The following is a 17,985-nucleotide window of genomic DNA, read 5'->3' as shown; positions in this document are numbered from 1 at the left end:
TTTCTTTTTTTTTTTTTTTTTCCATTTTTTTTTTTTCAGTGAACAAATTCTGGTTTTAGTTAAAAAGCTTGATACTTATTAGCTTACTCTTTTTTAAACTGAGGGCCTATTTTTAGCTAAAAAAAAAAAAAATAATCAGAATTCTGCAGTGTCCAGTTTCTGTTTTCATTTAATAAGAGACTTAAATTTTGAACAACTGATTTTTTAAAGAAATTTTCCAGCAATTGCCTTTTTCCTAGCTGACTCAGCTTGTGAACGTCCACAGGCTGACTGCTCTCGCCCAGTCCTCGGGCATCTGCAGCAGCCTGCTGTGCCCTGAGCCCGACACAGCCCACCCCGGATCAGTCCTCAGCCACATCCACCCACCTCATGCTCTGCTTGCAGGCATCTGCCACCCGGGGGACGCTCATGCCAAGGAAAGGATGCCTCCACGCGTGAGGGCAGAGCAGAAGGGATGTGCATAAATCATCCCAGCAGTTCTGCAGGGAGATGTCTCCTGGATCAAGAGTCCCAAGAGCACGAGGCCTCTGCAGACAAATTCTGTAATAACCTTTGCAAAGGGGCTGGGCAGTAACAGCCTTAGTCTCAAGTCAATTCTTTCCCGTCTAATTTATTTTTCAAATGGCAGGTGCTAGGAGAGGATGAAGTGAGGCAGGAATAGGCTGCACGAGTTGTCTCCAGCAGAACAACAAATCTGTGTTTCTGCCTGGAGCACAAGCAAGTGCAGTTTCATTTCTGGCTGCTGCTGGACGAGTGGCTGGAAGCATCTCCTGTCTCTCCCCAGGGACAGAGCATCCACAGCTTCTCTGGGCAACCCATGCCAGTGCCACCCTCTGAGTGAACTTCTTCCAGACGTCTAATCTAACTCTCCCCTCTTTTACTTTAAAACCATTCCCCCTCGTCCTTTCATTATCTGATTGAGCAAAAAGTTGCTCTCCATCTTTCTAGTAAGTCCCTTTTAAGTATTGAAAAGACACAATGAGGTCACTCCAGAGCCTTCTCTTCTTTAGGCTGAACAGCCCCAGCCCTCTCAGCCTTTCCTCTTGATCATCTTCATGGCCCTCCTCTGGACCTACTCTAACAGCCCCACATCCTCCTTGAGCTGGGGGCCCCAGACCTGGACACAATACTCTGACTGGGGCCTCACGAGGGCAGAGCAGAGGGGCACAATCCCCTCCCTCCCCTGCTGCCACCCCTCTGGTGCAGCCCAGGATGCAGTTGCCCTTCTGGGCTGCAAGTGCACACTGCTGTCTTGTATTGAGCTTTTTGTCCCCCAGAGCCCTGAAGTCCTTCTCTGCAGGACTGCTCTCAGTGAGTTCTTCTCCCACTCTGTACTCATGTCTGGGATTGCCCCAGCCCAGGTGCAGCACCTTGCACTTGGCCTTGTTGAACTTCATAAGGTTCACGTGGGTCCAATTCTCCAGCCTGTCCAGGTCCCTTCGGATGGCATCCCTTCCTTCTGTCATATCATCTGCACTGCTTAGCTTGGTGTCATCTGCAAATTTACTGAGGGTGCACTTGATCCCACTATGTCATTGATAAAGATATTAAACAACACTAGTTCAAAGATAGACCCCTGTGGTACACCACTTGTCACTGGCCTCTACTTGGATGTAGAGCCATTGACCACCACTCTCTTGGTGTGGCCTTCAAGCCAACTCCTTATCCACTGAATTTTCCACCCATCAAACCAGCTCTCGCCAATTTGTAGACCAGGATGTCATGTGTGACCATGTCAAAGACCTTGCAGAAGTCCAGGTAGATAACATCAGTCAGTCTTTCATTGTCAACTGATTCAGTCACTCCATTGTAGAAGACCACCAGATCGGTCAGTCATGATTTGCCCTTGGTGAAGCCACACTGGATGTCTCACATCACCTCTTTGTCTTGCATGTGCCTTGACATTGCTTCCAGGAGGATCTGTTCCATGATCTTGCCAGGCACTGAGGTGAGGCTCACCGGTCTGCAGTTTCCTGGGTTCTCCTTCCTACCCTTTTTAAAAATAGGAGTGATGTTTCCCTTTTCCCAGTCACCAGGGATTTTGCCTGACTGACAGAACTTTCCGAATATGATGGAGAAAGGTTTGGCAACTACTTCAGTCTTTAGGACCCTGGGATGCGTGTCATCAGGCCCCATAGACTTGTACGTGTTTATTTTCATCAGGTGGAAGAGCACCTGCTCTTTGCCTACAGTGCATGGGACTTTGTTCCCCCAGTCTCCATCTACAGGATCAGGGGCACAAAAGACTTGGGAAGTCTGACTGGCAGTGAAGACTGAGACAAAGAAGTTGTTGAGTACTTCAGCCTTCTCCATGTCTGTCGTTACCAGTTCACCCTTCTCATTCATCAGAGGGACTACACTCTCCTTGGCCTCTCTTTTCTGAGCAATGTACCTAAAGAATCCCCTCCTGTTATTCCTTGCATCCTTTGCCAAGGTCAGTTCCATCCACGCCTTGGAAATTTAGGCTAGCAGAAATATTCTGACAGCTGATTTTTTCAAGCTGTCAGGAAAAAGTGCAGCAGAAAATCAGAGAACCACCACAAAGACAGGAAAAAATATTTCTGACGTGGGGAATAACATGCTTGAACCAGTTTTGATTTTGAATGTGTATCACTGACTTTAACTTAAAAATTATGTAGAAATGAGATTAAACAGAACATTTTGTGTGGGATTCATCTGACCAAACACAGGTGGCAGATGTAGACAGTCTATGGCTATAGATGTAGTCAGTCTATGGCTGGAGCTAGTCCTCCACATTGACTTCAGGGTCCTAAAGACAAGCAGTGTGTGCTTTTCTTCTGAGTCCTTGCTTTACTGGAGCCAGCTTTCTCCAGCTTCACCCCTCTGCTTCTCCACCCTCAACCCCAGGTGGGGTCATGGCTGCTGGCTCTGATGAAACTCCCCCCTCTTTGCAGACCACCATGAGCAACTGATACCACAAGCATCTCTGACACAGACATTCATCTCCGCTCCATATCTCTACTTCATCACTCACACATCTTAAACATCCTAATGAGAACTGTCACTTATCCCTGCCAAAACCTCCTTGGCAAAGACTCACCAGACTTCTGCTTTTTTTTTTCCCAAAAGTTGGCTGTTTGTAGTTTAAGTGTTTCTGAATCTCAGGAGGCTCCAGCCAGAGCCCAGGAGTAAACATCTTTGCTCCCTTATTGGAATGTCTGATGGTAAGGCATCATGGTGGTTTTACCCTGCTGGGCAGCTGAACTCCACCACGGCTGCTCTCTCACTCCCCCTTCTCAAAGGGAAGTGGGGGTGGAAATGATGAAGGGGGCTCAAGGGTTGACATAAGAACAGGGAGATCACTCCTCTCCACGGGCTGCAGCTCCGGCCCGGGGCCTGCTCCTGCGGGGGCTCTCCATGGGCCGCAGCCTCCTCCAGGCCACATCCACCTGCTCCACCGGGGGCTCCTCCACCCATGGGGGGGCTGCAGCGTGGAGATCTGCTCCGTGTGGGACCCATGGGTGCAGGGGGACAGCCTGCTCCACCAGGGGCCTCTCCACAGGCCACAGGGGAACTTGTGCTCTGGTTCACGGAGCGCCTTCTGCCCTCCTGCTGCACTGACCTTCTCACAGAGGCCACTTCAGCAGCCCCCCACTACCAAAACCTTGCCACATAAACTCTATTATGGGTATATGGATAAATGTTGTTAGTGTCGGTACTTTGGTAGTTGCTATTGACACGTAGTTTCAGGTTCTCTGAGAGTGCAGGTCTCCCAGGGAACTTCTATTATCAATTCAAATAATGCCTGCAGAGTTATCTCCTCGTCCCAGGTCAGAGCTGGACTTCCCATCTGCTGATCCTAAGGAGTAAAGCCTCAGAATGACTCCTTGTGCCTGCAGGTTCCAGATAAAACCTGTTGCTGCTGGGGGACCTGACCCACCAGTGTCATTGCTGGCTGCATCCTAGCTTCCAGTTCAAGAGGTCTTCTGCACCCTGGGGAACCTCAACACAGTCAGGTGCTGTGACACCTGGATGGGGTCTGGATCCTGCTTGGACATAGCTTGCTTGCTCATAGAGGTCTCAGAGAAGTCCAAGAAGCAGCTGGTCTACCTGCAGTAGTTAGCTAGGCTCGGGACACTCAAATCTATGTCCTACCGTCCTTCAGGCCTCTGAGACATGATAGATTTAGCTATTCACCAGCTTGTGGTCATTACAGCAAGCGGACACTGAAGTAGTAAGTACCCCCAAGCAGAGTCAGTGTTTATTTTCACCACTAGAAGATATGGACAGCTAGAAAAAGTAATAAATACCACGGTGAATCTCCCTGCTTTGGTTTCCTTACGCAGCTAGTGTGATCTGCTGGACTGACAGAATGCTCTGAAGAGTTCAGGATGTTTCTCTTTGCCATATGCTTATAGAATTTCCTCCAGACCACAGGCATCTCCCTTCCCCAGCTGTTTCCAGCACTCTGCAAATAGCTGGTGAAAGATCACTTTTAAGCTTAGAGTGACTCAACAATAAGCTTTCCTAGGTGATCAAATTATTCATCAAATACTGAGCTGCCATCATCATCCAGAAACCTGGACAAGCTGGCCTGTGCTCAGCAAGGGAAAACCTTTTGTATAAGAGAGGCACAAAGGGGAGATCCTCTGTGGCTAGAGCACCTGCAAAGTGTGACAGTCATCTACTGCTAGCCCAATAGTCCAGAAGGGACTAAAAAAGACACCATAGATGAAAATTCCACATTTCAAGTAGAATCTGTTTATTGACACAAGTATACATGGATTTGTAAGCTGTTACTTTAAATTATCATAGGGACATTCATGGCATTGGGAACAGCTCAAAACTCAAAGGTGGCTGCTTGCCACTCTATCAGCTGGTAAGAAGGAAGGGGAAATGGGATCCCGATATTTGCTTGAGATCCCAGTCCCAAATACCTCTTGTCACAGAGTACAGTCTCATGCAGCCACTAATGCCAACAAGTCCTCTCCCATCCTCTCATTGCTTCTGTTCACTGTGTACATTCACTGGGAATAAAATTGGTGCTGTCTTCGCATTGATGAACACACCTGGAAAATCACTGACTACTGTGTCAGGCATGAACCTTCCTGGAAAATAGCATTTTGAGCACTGCCTGATGGATCTGCTTGGTCCTCATGCTGTAAATGATGGGGTTCAGCATGGCAGGGAGGATGAGGTAGAGATCGGCTAGCAGAACTTGTGCTCGCACAGATATACTGCTGCCAAACTGCTGTGCGTATATGGAGACGATCCCAGGGATGTAATACAGCATCATCACACAGATATGACATCCGCAGGTGCGGAAGGCCTTCCAGCATGATTTCTTCCCCAGGACAACTTTAAGGATCATCCCATAAGACACAGCAATGAATGCCATGTCCATCCCTACTATAAGAGAGGACATAGACACACAGTAAAATCTAATAGGTCTGGGGTCTGCACATGCAAGCTTCACCACGGCCATGTGCTCGCAATACGAATGGGGAACCACAAGGGAACGGCAATAGGGGAGCTTTGTCACCATCCCTGCCAATGGCACTATGAAAAGGAGAGCTCTCACCATGATAGCCAGGCCTATTTGGGCAATTGTTTGGTGATTCAAGATCCTTTGGTACCTGAGAGGGTGACAAATTGCAATGTAGCGGTCAAAAGCCATGGCCAGGAGCACTCCAGACTCCTCTGATGTTGCGGAGTGAACAAGGAACATCTGGACAAAACAGGCCACGTAGCCAATCTCAGTAGAATTCAGCCAGAATATGCTCAGCATCTTTGGGATGATGGATGTCACCATCACCACATCGATGACTGCCAGCATGCCCAAGAAGCAATGAATGGGGTCACGCAGGGACTTGTCCAGCCCAATGACAAGCAAAACTACACCATTTCCTACCAAAGCGATGATATATGCTGAGCAGAAAAGGATGCCCAGGTAGATGGGGAAAGTTTCCAGGGTGGGGACACCCACAAGGATGAAAGAGGAGGAGCTGCCGTTGGGGTAGTTGAAGGGATCAGAAGCCATGCAGGAGAATCTTGCTTTTGTGCTTAAAAAAATGAAAAAGACACCTTTTTAGGATCACTGAGATGTCCAGAACTAAGGTTGAGAAGCTGAGTACAATGCATCAATGCATGTGCCAAATCAGGAACCCAATTTTACATTATGTGAGATGGGACCTCCACAGCATAATGTGACCAGGTGGGGGGAACGGGGCAGAAATGCTGGCTAAATGGGGCTGCTGTGACTTGCAGGTTACTTCAGGTAAGTTCATGTTTCAAATTTTACGACCAGGGCTGAAAAGGAATCTTTTACAGTCCATTGTTTGTGAAAGACTTGTTTCTTTGGTGGCTGCTCACCACCACTCAGTTGAAATCTGGAAATAAGCTGTTACTTCCCTCAGGCAGTGCTTTCGCCTGAGCAGTCTTAGCTTCCCTGCAATGGGCTCAACACAGAAAGTTGCTCGAAATTTTTAAGGCAAAAAATGGTCTGAGAAAATGCTCTGGAACATTAAGAAAGACCATGAAAATGTCTTTTCATAGAATCACAGAATCATAGCATAATAGAATCACAGAATCATAGAATAATAGAATCATAGAAACATAGAAACATGGAATCATAGCATAGTAGAATCACAGAATCATAGAATCATAGAAACAGAAACACAGAATCACAGAATCATAGAATGGGCTGGGATGGAAGGGACCTCAAAGATCATCCAGTTCCACCCCCCCTGCCATAGGCAGGGATGCCACCCACCAGATCAGGTTGTCCAGGGCCCCATCCAGCCTGGCCTTGAACACCTCCAGGGATGGGACATCCACAGCTTCTCTGGGCAACCTGTGCCAGTGCCTCACCACCCTCTGAGTGAAAAATTTCTTTCTAAACTCTAATCTAAATCTGCCCTCTTTCAGTTTAAAAGCATTCCCCCTTGTCCTATCATTATCTACCTGAATAAAGAGTCCTTCTCCATCCTATTAGACCTCTTTAAGTATTTAAAAGCTTCAGTTAGATCACCCCGGAGCCTTTTCTTCTGTAAGCTGAACAGCCTCAGCTCTCTCAGCCTGTCTTCGTAGGAGAGGTGCTCCAGCCCCTTGATCATCTTTGAGGCCCTTTTGCTGCTTTGTCTTCATTTTTTCGTTCACCCATGAATGAAGCCTGCAAAACTATTTTTTATTCTGGCAGGAGAAGCTTGAAGGTAATACAAACCCTCCAGAGAAAAATTCTGGAGACGAGAAGAGTCTGAGAACTGTGGGTAGGATCATTAATTTAATGTTAGACACAGTCTGTGTGGAAGCTGTGAGAAGCAGAAGCTAGACAAATTCAGAATAGAAAAAAGGAAGATATTGGAAGACAACTAAGGAAATACAGCACTTAAATTTTCAAAATAGGGAGTGAAACAATAGCTTAACCCCAGGTGTTGCTGCTGGCACTGCTGTCTGAAAAGGTTGTTCAGGACGGAAGTGTTGGCCTAAATGTTTGTGAATCAGGATATTTTGGAGGCTGAAGTAGGGTCTAAATTCCTTTTTAATTACTGTACTTTATTGCACTGCACCGAGCTCTTGTGTTTGAGTAACCAGCAGCTGCAGGAGCCAGTTGTGACTCCCGATTTGCACAGAGAACAGTGCGGCTGACCAGCGGCTGCTTTCTCTGACCTGTAGACCCACAGACTGTCAGAGACATAGCCCAACCTTTCATACCACCTTCTCTTGCAAAATAGAGATCTCCACTCTTGCAAACATAGCTGTGGACTCTGGGGTGGTGCAAGCCCCAGTTTAACACCCCCACATCGCAGACTCAGTTGATGGTTCAGGTACCTAAAGACAGGTGCCGAGAGCCATCTGAGACCCCCGGTGCCTACTCAGCCTCTATTCCCTTCACACCCAGCAGGGTGCGGGTCTCCTGTGAGCCCGGGGTGATGGTCTGCCTCTGCCATGTGGATGTTTGGGTACCTAGGGGCATCTCGAGTGGCTGTAGACACCCAAGTAAGGGGCAGTGGAATGGCACCCTGAGGGTCTGAGCCCCTGTAGCAGTCAGAGAAGAGCTACAGCATGGGTCCTACAGAGTAACTCACTCCCTGAATGTAGGGTCCTGCCCTAGGGTGAGTGGAAATTCTCTACGGGATCTGCTGACCACAGGGGCTGGGTCACCACAGTCTGTAGTCAGTGATCGGGCAGTAAGCATTCATGCAGGCAAGTGCATCTGGACACCTACCTCTAGGCACTTACGTGTGTTTGAATCCAGAGCTGGGTCCCCAGCTGCATATATCCAAGGGAAGAATAACTTAGCTTCCAGAAGGTCTTTCCCACAGCCAGTGCCTGTTTCGATATAATTATCAGTATGTTTCAGTGTTATTATCAGTACTTCAGCAGTACTGAGGACCCCTGATCACTGGGGCTCCTTGGCTTGGAGCACAGAAGAATTTGCAGCCTAAGCAAAGGTTTCTGATCTGGGTCTGATGAGACGGATAAGCTCCGGTAGGACTGTCACCTGGAAGGTGGCAGCGCTACAGCTCCGTGGATTGCAAAGTGCAGAAAGGCTGGAGTATTATTCTGTCCTTTGGAAGTCACCTAAGGGACACCAGATGGAGGTTGGGCTGTCTGTCTGTGAGAGGATGGAAATTTTCAAGGCTGCTTCAGCTTCAAGCATTAGCTCCCTCTTTTTGTGTCATACTCTTGGAGTTGTGGGGTCATGGCAGTCTCCAGAGCCTGCCAAGGCCCATGGGACCAACGCACAGAAAGTAACTAAGGAGTCCACAAGTGGAGAAAAATACCTTTGGTTTGCCACAGAGCAAGGTGATTTGTAAACTGCAGGTTTCCATTCTTCTCTCTGCCCAGAACCACAACAGCAACTTCTGTATCTGCTGAATCCCCAGAAAGAGTTTGTGCGAGGATCCGTGCAGGGAGGTGGGATCTGACAGAGGCCCTGAGCCCTGACTGCAGCATGCAGTCTGTAGGTGGGGAGTGATGCTTACTGATCATAGATAAGGAAACCACCTGATGGCAAACCTCCAGCAGGCATAGGGCCAGCCTGTCTATGAGGATCATTAATGGGATGCCAGCTTATTAGGGAATAATTCTTTATTAAATTTTTAGCTTATTTTCCAAAAAACACTCTGGGGGGAGTGCACATAAGAACCTACGTGTGACCAGAAGTGGAGTACGATTAGAAAACAATTCTGAAGTGGAGCTGTCCTGTATTTTCCTGTCAGCCATATATTTTCCCAGCTGGTTTAGGGCAAACAGGTACACTTATTTTACCGTGGTGACTGGGCTGTGGTCGGCCATGTAAGCACAGCACCAAGAGGAAGGGTGGAACAGTTTCAGAGAGCTCCCATCCTTGCTGTGTCCCACTGAAATTCCCTGCTATTTGGTCCTCTCCAAGGTCTTCTCCAGGCTGAACAACCCCAACTCCCTCAGCCTTTGTAGGAGAGGGGCTCCAGCCCACTAAGCATCCTCGTGGCCTCCTCTGGAACTTGTTCTAATACATCCATGTCATTCTCGTGCTGGGGTCCCAGAGCTGAACGCAGGCTCCAGGTGGGGTCCCAGGAGAGCAGAGCAGAGGGGCACAATCCCCCCTCTCACCCTGCTGCCACGCTGCTGCTGGTGCAGCCTGGGATGTGTTTGGTTTTCTGGGCTGCAGGCACACATTGCTGGCTCATGTCAAGCTTCTCATCAACTAGTACCCCCAGGTCCTTCTCATCAGGGTTGCTCTCAATCCGTCCTCCCCACTTGCTCCTCCTGAGACTAATTTTGTCTAAGTTTACTTCAGCTTCAAAGTCAGGCGTTGCCACTGAACCCCCCCAAGCAAAGCAGGCATAGTGAAAGGGCTCAGCAGGGTCCCTCACTGGAGGGGATGGGAAGAGCTGCAAGAAGCCTGGTTGGTGCCCTCAGGGAAGGGGAAAGTCGGGTGATATCCACAGCAGGATTCTACTGGGAGCACCCTACCTGTGCAGCACCAGGCGACATCAGTGGGGGCAGACCCTTTAACTGGAAAATAACCCCAGCCTGGCAGGCTGGGCAGTGCACTTTGTGCCTCGACCCAGGGCTGCAAGGCTTGGGTTGGAAGAGCCTGGTCTCTGAGTCAGGCAGGAGGATCATCCGTGTGTTTGAGTTGTTGGTATCTGCTGATTGTACTGTTGGGGGTGTGTGATATGACCTGTGACTGTAGCCAGTCCAGAGAGCAGCAGGCTACAGTGGGTCAGGAGACACTGAGAAGAACCACGATCACAACCACCAGTTTGAGTTTGGTGGTTACCACAGCTCTCTGCAAAGCTTTGTTTTCCCCTCTAGTTTGGGCAGGATATGTGCAGACTTCCTCAGACTCTCAGTTACTAACTCTTCTCTGGCCCTCCCCTCCTCTGCAGAGCAGGAAATCATCTGGCCAGGAAAACAGTTTACAAAACACTTCTAAAACTACTAGAGAGACCAGATGGATAGAAGCACCTCCACTTTGCCAGTGGTCAGACCCTGTGCCAGGATCCAGAGCACAGCTGATTACTCACAATTGATTTCTGTGCATAGCTCATCATGTCACTGAGACAGGACAGGCAAAAACCCGTGAAGTGGTAATACACTTTCATAATAAGGGCAACTGAGTGGTTTCCCATCTGCTGTGAAGGGGGCATTTACCTGGAAGGTACATGAAAAATGAGTTATGCTATTGCATGGATCCCACAGGGGTTCCCCTGACCCCAATATGAAATATGCCCTGCTGAGACTCTGCCTAGGCTGCTGAACCTTTAGGGTTTATGGGTTGAACTTCTGATCTGTCTTGTTGGGCTTAACAAACCATGAGCACACCCATCAGGCTCCTTCACAATTCTGAATTTGCCCCTTACCATTGTCATTCTAGGAGAAATACAAAGTCCCTGCCAGGGATTTCTGTGTCTTGATTTCCATGGGATGAAAGCGTAAGAAGAGACGTGCTGGAAGTCCATATGTGGTGTCAGGAAGTGAGTTTTCTCCATAGTTAAAACCAGGTATGTGTTTGCTGAGGAGGAGGAGCACAGCCCTGTTCTCTGCTTCCCTACTTTAATCCACACTCCTGCTCCTCACCTTCAGTGCCAGGTCTCCCTCCTGCAGCAGCCCTGATGCTTTCTTGTGTTTGTGGCCCTTCACCTCAGGGAATCTGCACTAAGTGGAGGAGGCTTGTTCAGCTGAACTCTGCAGCTGCTCTGCACATCCCATTGCAAACAATTCCTGCTCTTTCTAAGGCAGCGCAGCACCTGAGGGGTGAAGAAGTGATGAATTATCCTCATGGCAGCACAGGATGAGCAGAATTACAAGATCTCCAAAGGGGAGAGCTAGTTTGCTAAAGTGTCATATGCATGGGTATAGGATCTCACAGGAATTCAGGGGCAAATACTTATGGAAAAATGGCACTTTTCAAAATCCCTGTAATGGTATTTACATCAAAAAATAGGGAGTCCCATTAAAATATTGGTAAAAAAATGTAGAACATTTCAGAACTGATACTGTTTTGGAGTCTCTGGTAAGAAAGGAATAAAATCTTATGTAATACCACAAGGTTTCAGTGTGACTTATAGGTCCTGTTCTCAAATGAGCTGAGTTTTTGTTACTGCTGCAAATGCTTCAATAAATGTTCAAGACAGGATTGGGAGGAAAAGAAAATCTGCTTAGGGCCAATATCTGGATGAGTGTGTGTGTAAATATGCATACACACACAACACCTGTGAACACACACCCTACATAGCCAGGCACCAGGATCAGGCAGTTGCTAAAGACTAGTATCAATAAATGGAGAATTACAGATCAGGTGGAAAAGGTACATGTGGAAAGATGAACCCATTAACAGCCTTTCATTTCCGAAGTGGTCACAATCTTTTATCAAGAACTGCCATTAAGAGGGAAGTCACAAGGTGACACAGAGGAGGACCAATGGTTCGGATACATTTATAAACCATTTGTCCTTCTGTTCTGAACAGGAATGTAGAATTGACTTCCTAAAGATAATCGGTTTCACCAGTGAAACTTTTCATGGTGCCTCTGGCTTTTAGGGTTTGGCCGAGACAATGAAGAGATCACCCTGCTTTTCTAGTAGACCACTTTTTAAGATTTTATTTGCATCCTCCCTCCCCTCCCCCAGCGCTGCCATTGTTCTCTGGTGTGGTCCCCATTCCTTCCCACGTGGTGTTAGCAATGGGTTTGGGTCAGGACACAGGCTGGATCTCCTTCTGCCAGAGCAGGCTCAGCACCCGCTCCCGGATCGCCTTGGTCCTCATCCCATAGATGAGTGGGTTGAGCATGGGAGGCACCAGCAGGTAGAGGTCAGCCATCAGGATGTGGAGGTGTACAGGGATGCTCTGGCCCCAGCGCTGAACACAGAAGGAGAAGAACCCAGGCACGTAGAAGAGCAGAATGACTCCAATGTGGGAACCACAGGTGAAGAAGGACTTCAGGCGAGCCTCTCTGGAGGAGAGGCCTAAAACCGCCCTCAGGATCAGCGCATAGGAGATGGCAATGAGGGTGACGTCTAAGCCCACTATGAAGATGGCAGATGTCATCCCATAGATGCTGTTGGGCCGGGTGTCCCCGCAGGCCAGCTTCACCACTGACATGTGCTCACAGTAGGAGTGGGGAATGACATGAGTGCCACAGTAGGACAGGCTGCTCACCATGCACGTCAGAGGGGTCATGAGTCCAATGCCACGCACTGCAGCGGCCAAGCACAGTTTGGCAATGGTGCGACTGGTCAGGATAGCAGAGTAGTGCAGGGGCCTGCAGATGGCCAAGTAACGGTCGAAGGCCATGGCAAGCAGGATCCCTGACTCCACTGCAGAGAAGCCGTGGATGAAGAACATCTGAACCACACAGCCCTCAAAGATGATCTCATGGGTTTGGAACCAGAAGATGCTCAGGAGCTTGGGCATGGTGGAAGTAACGAGCACCAGGTCGATGGCAGCCAGCATGGAGAAAAAGTAAAACAAGGGCTGATGGAGGCTTGAGTCTGCCCTAATCACCATGAGGACTGTGAAGTTCCCCAGCACTGCCATGATGTACATGGTGCAGAATGGGAAGGCAATCCAGAACTGAACAGCCTCCAGCCCGGGGATGCCTGTTAGGATGAAGGGTAAGGGACTGGAGTGGTTTGAGTAGGACATGGTGCACAGCTGCACAGCTGGAAGGGAAGCCACAGGAACATCTGGCACAGAGGAGAGAAGGAAGACCTGGAGCAAAGCTCTCCTGTGAACTCCAGCCACAGGCAGAACACGCCTGCCTGTCTTCTTGGGCACACAGGCCAGTGATCATATCCTCCTGCCTCTTATCCAGGTACACTCAGCCCCGTCACCTGCAAAATGCAAACACACATGGTCTTAGTCCCAACATTTGGCAGTTACCTGACCCCTCCTGCCATCCTGTGCTGGTCTTTGGCTGTTGTCCCCTCCCTTCCAGTCCATAGCTTGGGAGTTATGAGCTAGATGTCAAATCCTTTCAGTTGCCTTTGGTACAAGAATCTAAGACAGGGAAGATCCAGAATACTCTGAAGATGCAGCTCAGCAGGACTTGTCACCCACACACTTTTGCAGGTTGTAAACCATGTCTCCTTCTGGGTTGTTGTGCCCCATATGATTCCCACCTTGGGAAACTGCAGCAGATGTGCATTTGCACTACCAGTGTTTGTTCCCCAGAGCATTTTTGCTCAGACCAGCACTGTCAGCTTTGGGGCTGTCCTTGCTGGAGCCAGAACTCTGAGCAGCCTTGCTGTAGTCCCGCTCAGAATGGGCTTCCCTTCTGCAGGGTCCCTGTCTCCTCTATTGTGAAGGAAAGCCAGCACCATGAAGGCAATCTGTTGCAAAGTGGCCTGAGGCTGCAGTGCTAGTCCCCTCCAGCATCAACCTTCACATGTAACGCTTTCCTCTTCAAGCCCTTGCTAAAGGAAAGACGTGCTGTGAAACTTCTCTGTTTGTCAGGGGAGACAGAGGCACAGAAGGGTTAAATCAGCCAGATGGGGATCAGATGCAAGTGATTGGACCTGAAGGCAATCAGATGCAAGTTTCTCAGGCACTTGTACCTTCTGTTTTCCCCAGCATACCATAGATTCAGACTTCATCTCTTTGGCTTTTCAGACATTTGACTTCCCTAATCCCTAAATAGTTTAATCTCTCTGCCAAACTGCTTTGAGCCCTCCACATGACACAAACCAACCAGCATCTGTCTGTTTCCAGTCACTGCTATTTGCAATGTAAGACCAAATACTGTGAAGCCAATATTGTGAGAACACTGCCATGATAATATTATTCATAATAGTTTATTGCAGAGAAGACTCTGCTTGCCATGTAGTCAGCTACCTAGGCCATGAATTCAGGGGGCAGAGCCACAGCTGGCACAAGCTCTGCTTGTAAAAAGCACATACTTATTCCCTCTTTTCACTCAAAGGTAATTAATCTGAAAATCCTGTGTGTTGTTCTGGGCAGTGTTACTTGTATAATAAAGCTCTCCAGCTTTATTAAATATTAAACACATTAAATATGTGTTTAAGCAAGCATCAGACTCAGTTTTTCCCAGGAGTTGGTGCTTTAGTTTACCTTTTTCAGGTGTGTTTGCAGTCCTGTTCTCTTCATGTGATTTGATTTCTTGATTACACATAAACAGTCAAAGTACCAAGGAAGCAATGCCTTACCTTTAGCTCAGTCTGTCTGACCAGCCCCATCTGTGCCATGCAAAGAAACCGTCCTGACAGCACTTCATTGTCATCTGTCTTAGACCTGACCTCCTCTATATTTCACGCTTCCTCCTCTTGACAAGCTGGCAGCCACGGTGCCTCACGTAGTGCCTCAAAACCCTGACCAGGGACATCGGGACAGGGCTCTAGTGCCATGTTCTAGCCCTGCTCAGAGCACCACACCTGGAGTAGCTGTTCCTTCATCTCCTCAGCTCCAACTCAGCCTTGCACAGACTCTTTCACTACCACCAGCTGCAGTTGCAGCCAGTATGGAAATGCCACATTAGGGAGATATTGCTGTCCTTTTGGCTATTTTTGAGTTGTACATGCAGCAGTGGTAATGGGAGCAGCAATTTTGAGACTTGTTGCTGCTCAAGTGGAACAACACTTTCTGGTCTGTTGGCACACTTCTGAGCATTTGCCTTGTGCCTTATTGAACTGAAAAGCTGATAGGGTCTTATTTCATGCAATTAGGTAGTTCGGTACTTTTTAAGTGACAAGTTTTGTTCATTTCATAGTCCATCACATTTTCTATAAATGGGGAACATTACCTGTCAGCCTTACCTGGTTTGCTGTACTCTATAAGACTTCTTGCAAACTTACTGTATTTGTTTTTAAACAGTCAAACATTAAAATGCCCTTAGAGAATGAGATGTTCAGTATTGAACAAATCACAGCAGGAGTTGCAATGTTTGACTGTTAGCAAACTGTCAAAGCTTTCCTGACCTTGTAAAGAGAGAATAGATCCTGGTACCTGAAGTTGAGATTTTAACTCTATCCTCACTCATTTTTGTCAGCTCTGCTCCTCTGCTGCTAAGCAATGATCATTAAATTTACCAGATTTATTAGACTTAACATTTCTGTATGGCTATCAGACACAGCTTGTCTGTCAGCCATGCAGTCTATGTAAAACTTACAGGCAACTCCTTTTGTATTAACAGCCACCCAGCTTTCCTGATCAGCTTACAGCCTGTTATAAATCAAAGACCTCTTAAACTTGGAGTTTTAAGAGACCTAGAGGAATCATCCAGTCCATATCATGTCCCCACTATAAGACCAAAAGTCATCTCTGATAGAAAAACATAAAACCTTATCTTCCACTGCAGAAACTCTTCACCTTCCCCAAACCACCTGTTTCAGAACTTTTTTTCTAGTGTCAAACCGGTATCTCTCCAGAGCTCATGACTTTTGTCCTTTCCATAAGGGAGGAGAACAAATTATTACCTTCCTGGTGGTGTTTGACATCCTCTTCGGGTTTGCACAGGTGAAAAAGACAGGACTAGAGATATGATCAGATAATTGCAGATCTTCACAGATGACTGGATCACCAGATGTTACACCTATGTGTCTACAGTTTGTTTGAAGTTGGCTTAACCAATGAATAGTTTGCAGCCAAATAATTAGCACTGTTGTAATGAACCCATGCAAGAAGGTAAATCAAGGTTGCAGATATATAACTGACAGTTTTCCAACACAATATTCACTTAAAGTAGGATATCTGGAAGTAATGAAGTAGATCATTAACCCAGTAAGAGACAAAGTCCACTTATATGTATTGGCATATCTGCAAGGTAGCTTTTAGGTTAGATTGGGCTATATTCACCTCAATTTGGCTAAGATTTGAACTTGTCTCAGAGCTTGGCACTATGCTTAAAAATACTGGTATAGTCCCAGGTTAAATGAAAAAAAATTCCTCCCAGCTCACCTGGATACCCTGGACATGACCCTGTCTCTACCTACATCACCCTCAAATACTGCTTTTGCTTCACACGACTAAGCAAGTCTTCAGCCTTCCAAAAGGACTTGCATGCAAATATTTATGCATCTTAAGGGAACTGATCACTTTAATCACCCACTGCTGGGTCTTGAGAGAATGCAGTCATCACAAAGAAGCTGCTGCCTGGGAATAGACAGGAATAGCAATGGTTTGTAAACAAATGCACTCCTCTTTCCTACTGCTTGGGTTATCTCTGTCTTGGTGTTAAACAATGCAGAACAGCTTTTTGAGAGAGTGTTCTACAAAGAGGGAAGATTTTAACTTTGCATGGGCAAATACCACACTGTGAGGACTAATTCTTCTAGTACACACAGCGGTGCATGTGTCCTTCAGGTGTATCTTGGTGGTGTAAAACTATCTGGGATTGAATCTAGCATCACTGCATTCCTTTGGGGGCACAAGATGGCAGCATGAATTCTTAGAGCTCTATTTTGACACCACCTATCACCAGAGGATCCTGAAGCATTCATGAATCACAGAATCACAGAATCATTAAATGGTTTGGGTTGGATTGGACCCTACAAGGCCACCCAGCCTCCCCCTGCCATGGGCAGGGTGCCCTGCCCCCAGCCCAGACTGCCCCCAGACTCCCCCCCAGACTGGCCTTGGGCACTGCCAGGGCTGGGGCACCCCCAGCTTCTGGGGGCAGCATGGGCCAGGGCCTCACCACCCTCAAAGGGAAGAACTTATCCCTAATTTCTAATATAAATATACCCTCTTTTAGCTTAAAGTCATTCCCCCTTGTCCTATCTCTACACTCCCTGACAAAGAGTCCCTCAGCAGCTTGGCTGGGTACCTTGCAGTACCCTTTAGGTAAGGTCTCTTTAGAGCCTTCTCTCTGGGAAGAACAACCCCAACTCCCTCAGCCTGTCTTCACAGGAGAGGTGCTCTGGCCCTCTATGCATCCTCGTGGCCTTCTCTGGTTCTTCCATGTCCTTCTAGTTCTGGGCCCCAGAGCTGAACACAGTACTGCATGTGGAGTCTCATGACAGTGGAGAGGGAGAATCACCTCCTTCAACTTCTTTTGATGCAGCCCAGGATATGGTTGGCTTTCTGGCTGCAAGTCCTCCTTGTCTGGGATCAATTCTCCGGCTGTGTCTGTGCCTCTTGTGCAGCTTGCAGAGACCCCCAGAGCAACCCTGGAGAATCAGGAACACCACAGGATGAGCTTATCTGAACTGCACCAGCCTTGTGGTGCTGAACACTGGTCATCATCTTTTTTACATGGTATCCCTTCACTCTCTTTTTGATAAGCTACACAGACTGACTTGCCGTGATGTACTAGCAAGCAGAGTAATAAATCAACTTTACACATTAGAGGGAAGTTGCAGTGAAAGTGGCACAATCTCTGTATGTTTTGCAATGTCTAATTAGCCTTTCTATTATTTTTTGAAAAGAAAGACACTTAGGTATAGTTTTCAAACGATACCTCTTGATATCAACCTCCCCACTTTCAACAGCACTACTCCATCCGTGTTTGCCTGGACTGGCATCCCTGGGCTGGAAGGTATGTACCCTTGAATTTCCATCCCAATCACCACAGTGTTCA

At 47.7% G+C, this 17,985-nt stretch overlaps 2 protein-coding genes across 3 annotated transcripts; both read right to left on the bottom strand.

Moving 5' to 3' along the window:
• Window positions 1-5,053: 5,053 nt before the first annotated feature.
• On the bottom strand, window positions 5,054-6,001 carry LOC311426595 (olfactory receptor 52I2-like; the record flags this gene model as incomplete). Its single annotated transcript, XM_084503067.1, has 1 exon — window positions 5,054-6,001. One exon carries the CDS (start codon window positions 5,999-6,001, stop codon window positions 5,054-5,056), a length of 948 nt encoding a protein of 315 aa, XP_084359193.1.
• A 6,030-nt stretch (window positions 6,002-12,031) lies between these two features.
• On the bottom strand, window positions 12,032-16,067 carry LOC311421572 (olfactory receptor 52K2-like). Of its 2 annotated transcripts, none has more exons than XM_084493579.1 (2): window positions 15,884-16,067; window positions 12,032-13,285 (listed from the first exon to the last, which is right to left on the bottom strand). In XM_084493579.1, exon 2 carries the CDS (start codon window positions 13,095-13,097, stop codon window positions 12,147-12,149), a length of 951 nt encoding a protein of 316 aa, XP_084349705.1. In that variant the 5' UTR covers window positions 13,098-13,285; window positions 15,884-16,067; the 3' UTR covers window positions 12,032-12,146. The 2 variants fall into 2 exon arrangements, with proteins under 2 accessions (XP_084349705.1, XP_084349706.1); XM_084493580.1 differs by lacking the exon at window positions 15,884-16,067 and adding an exon at window positions 13,574-13,693.
• Between the last annotated feature and the right edge of the window lie 1,918 nt (window positions 16,068-17,985).

Source organism: Aythya ferina, assembly GCF_964211825.1.
Source record: "Aythya ferina genome assembly, chromosome: 1".
NCBI classification, from domain to species: Eukaryota; Metazoa; Chordata; class Aves; order Anseriformes; family Anatidae; genus Aythya; species Aythya ferina.
Note: the sequence above shows the minus strand (reverse complement) of the source record. Positions and strands in the feature narration are given on the sequence as shown.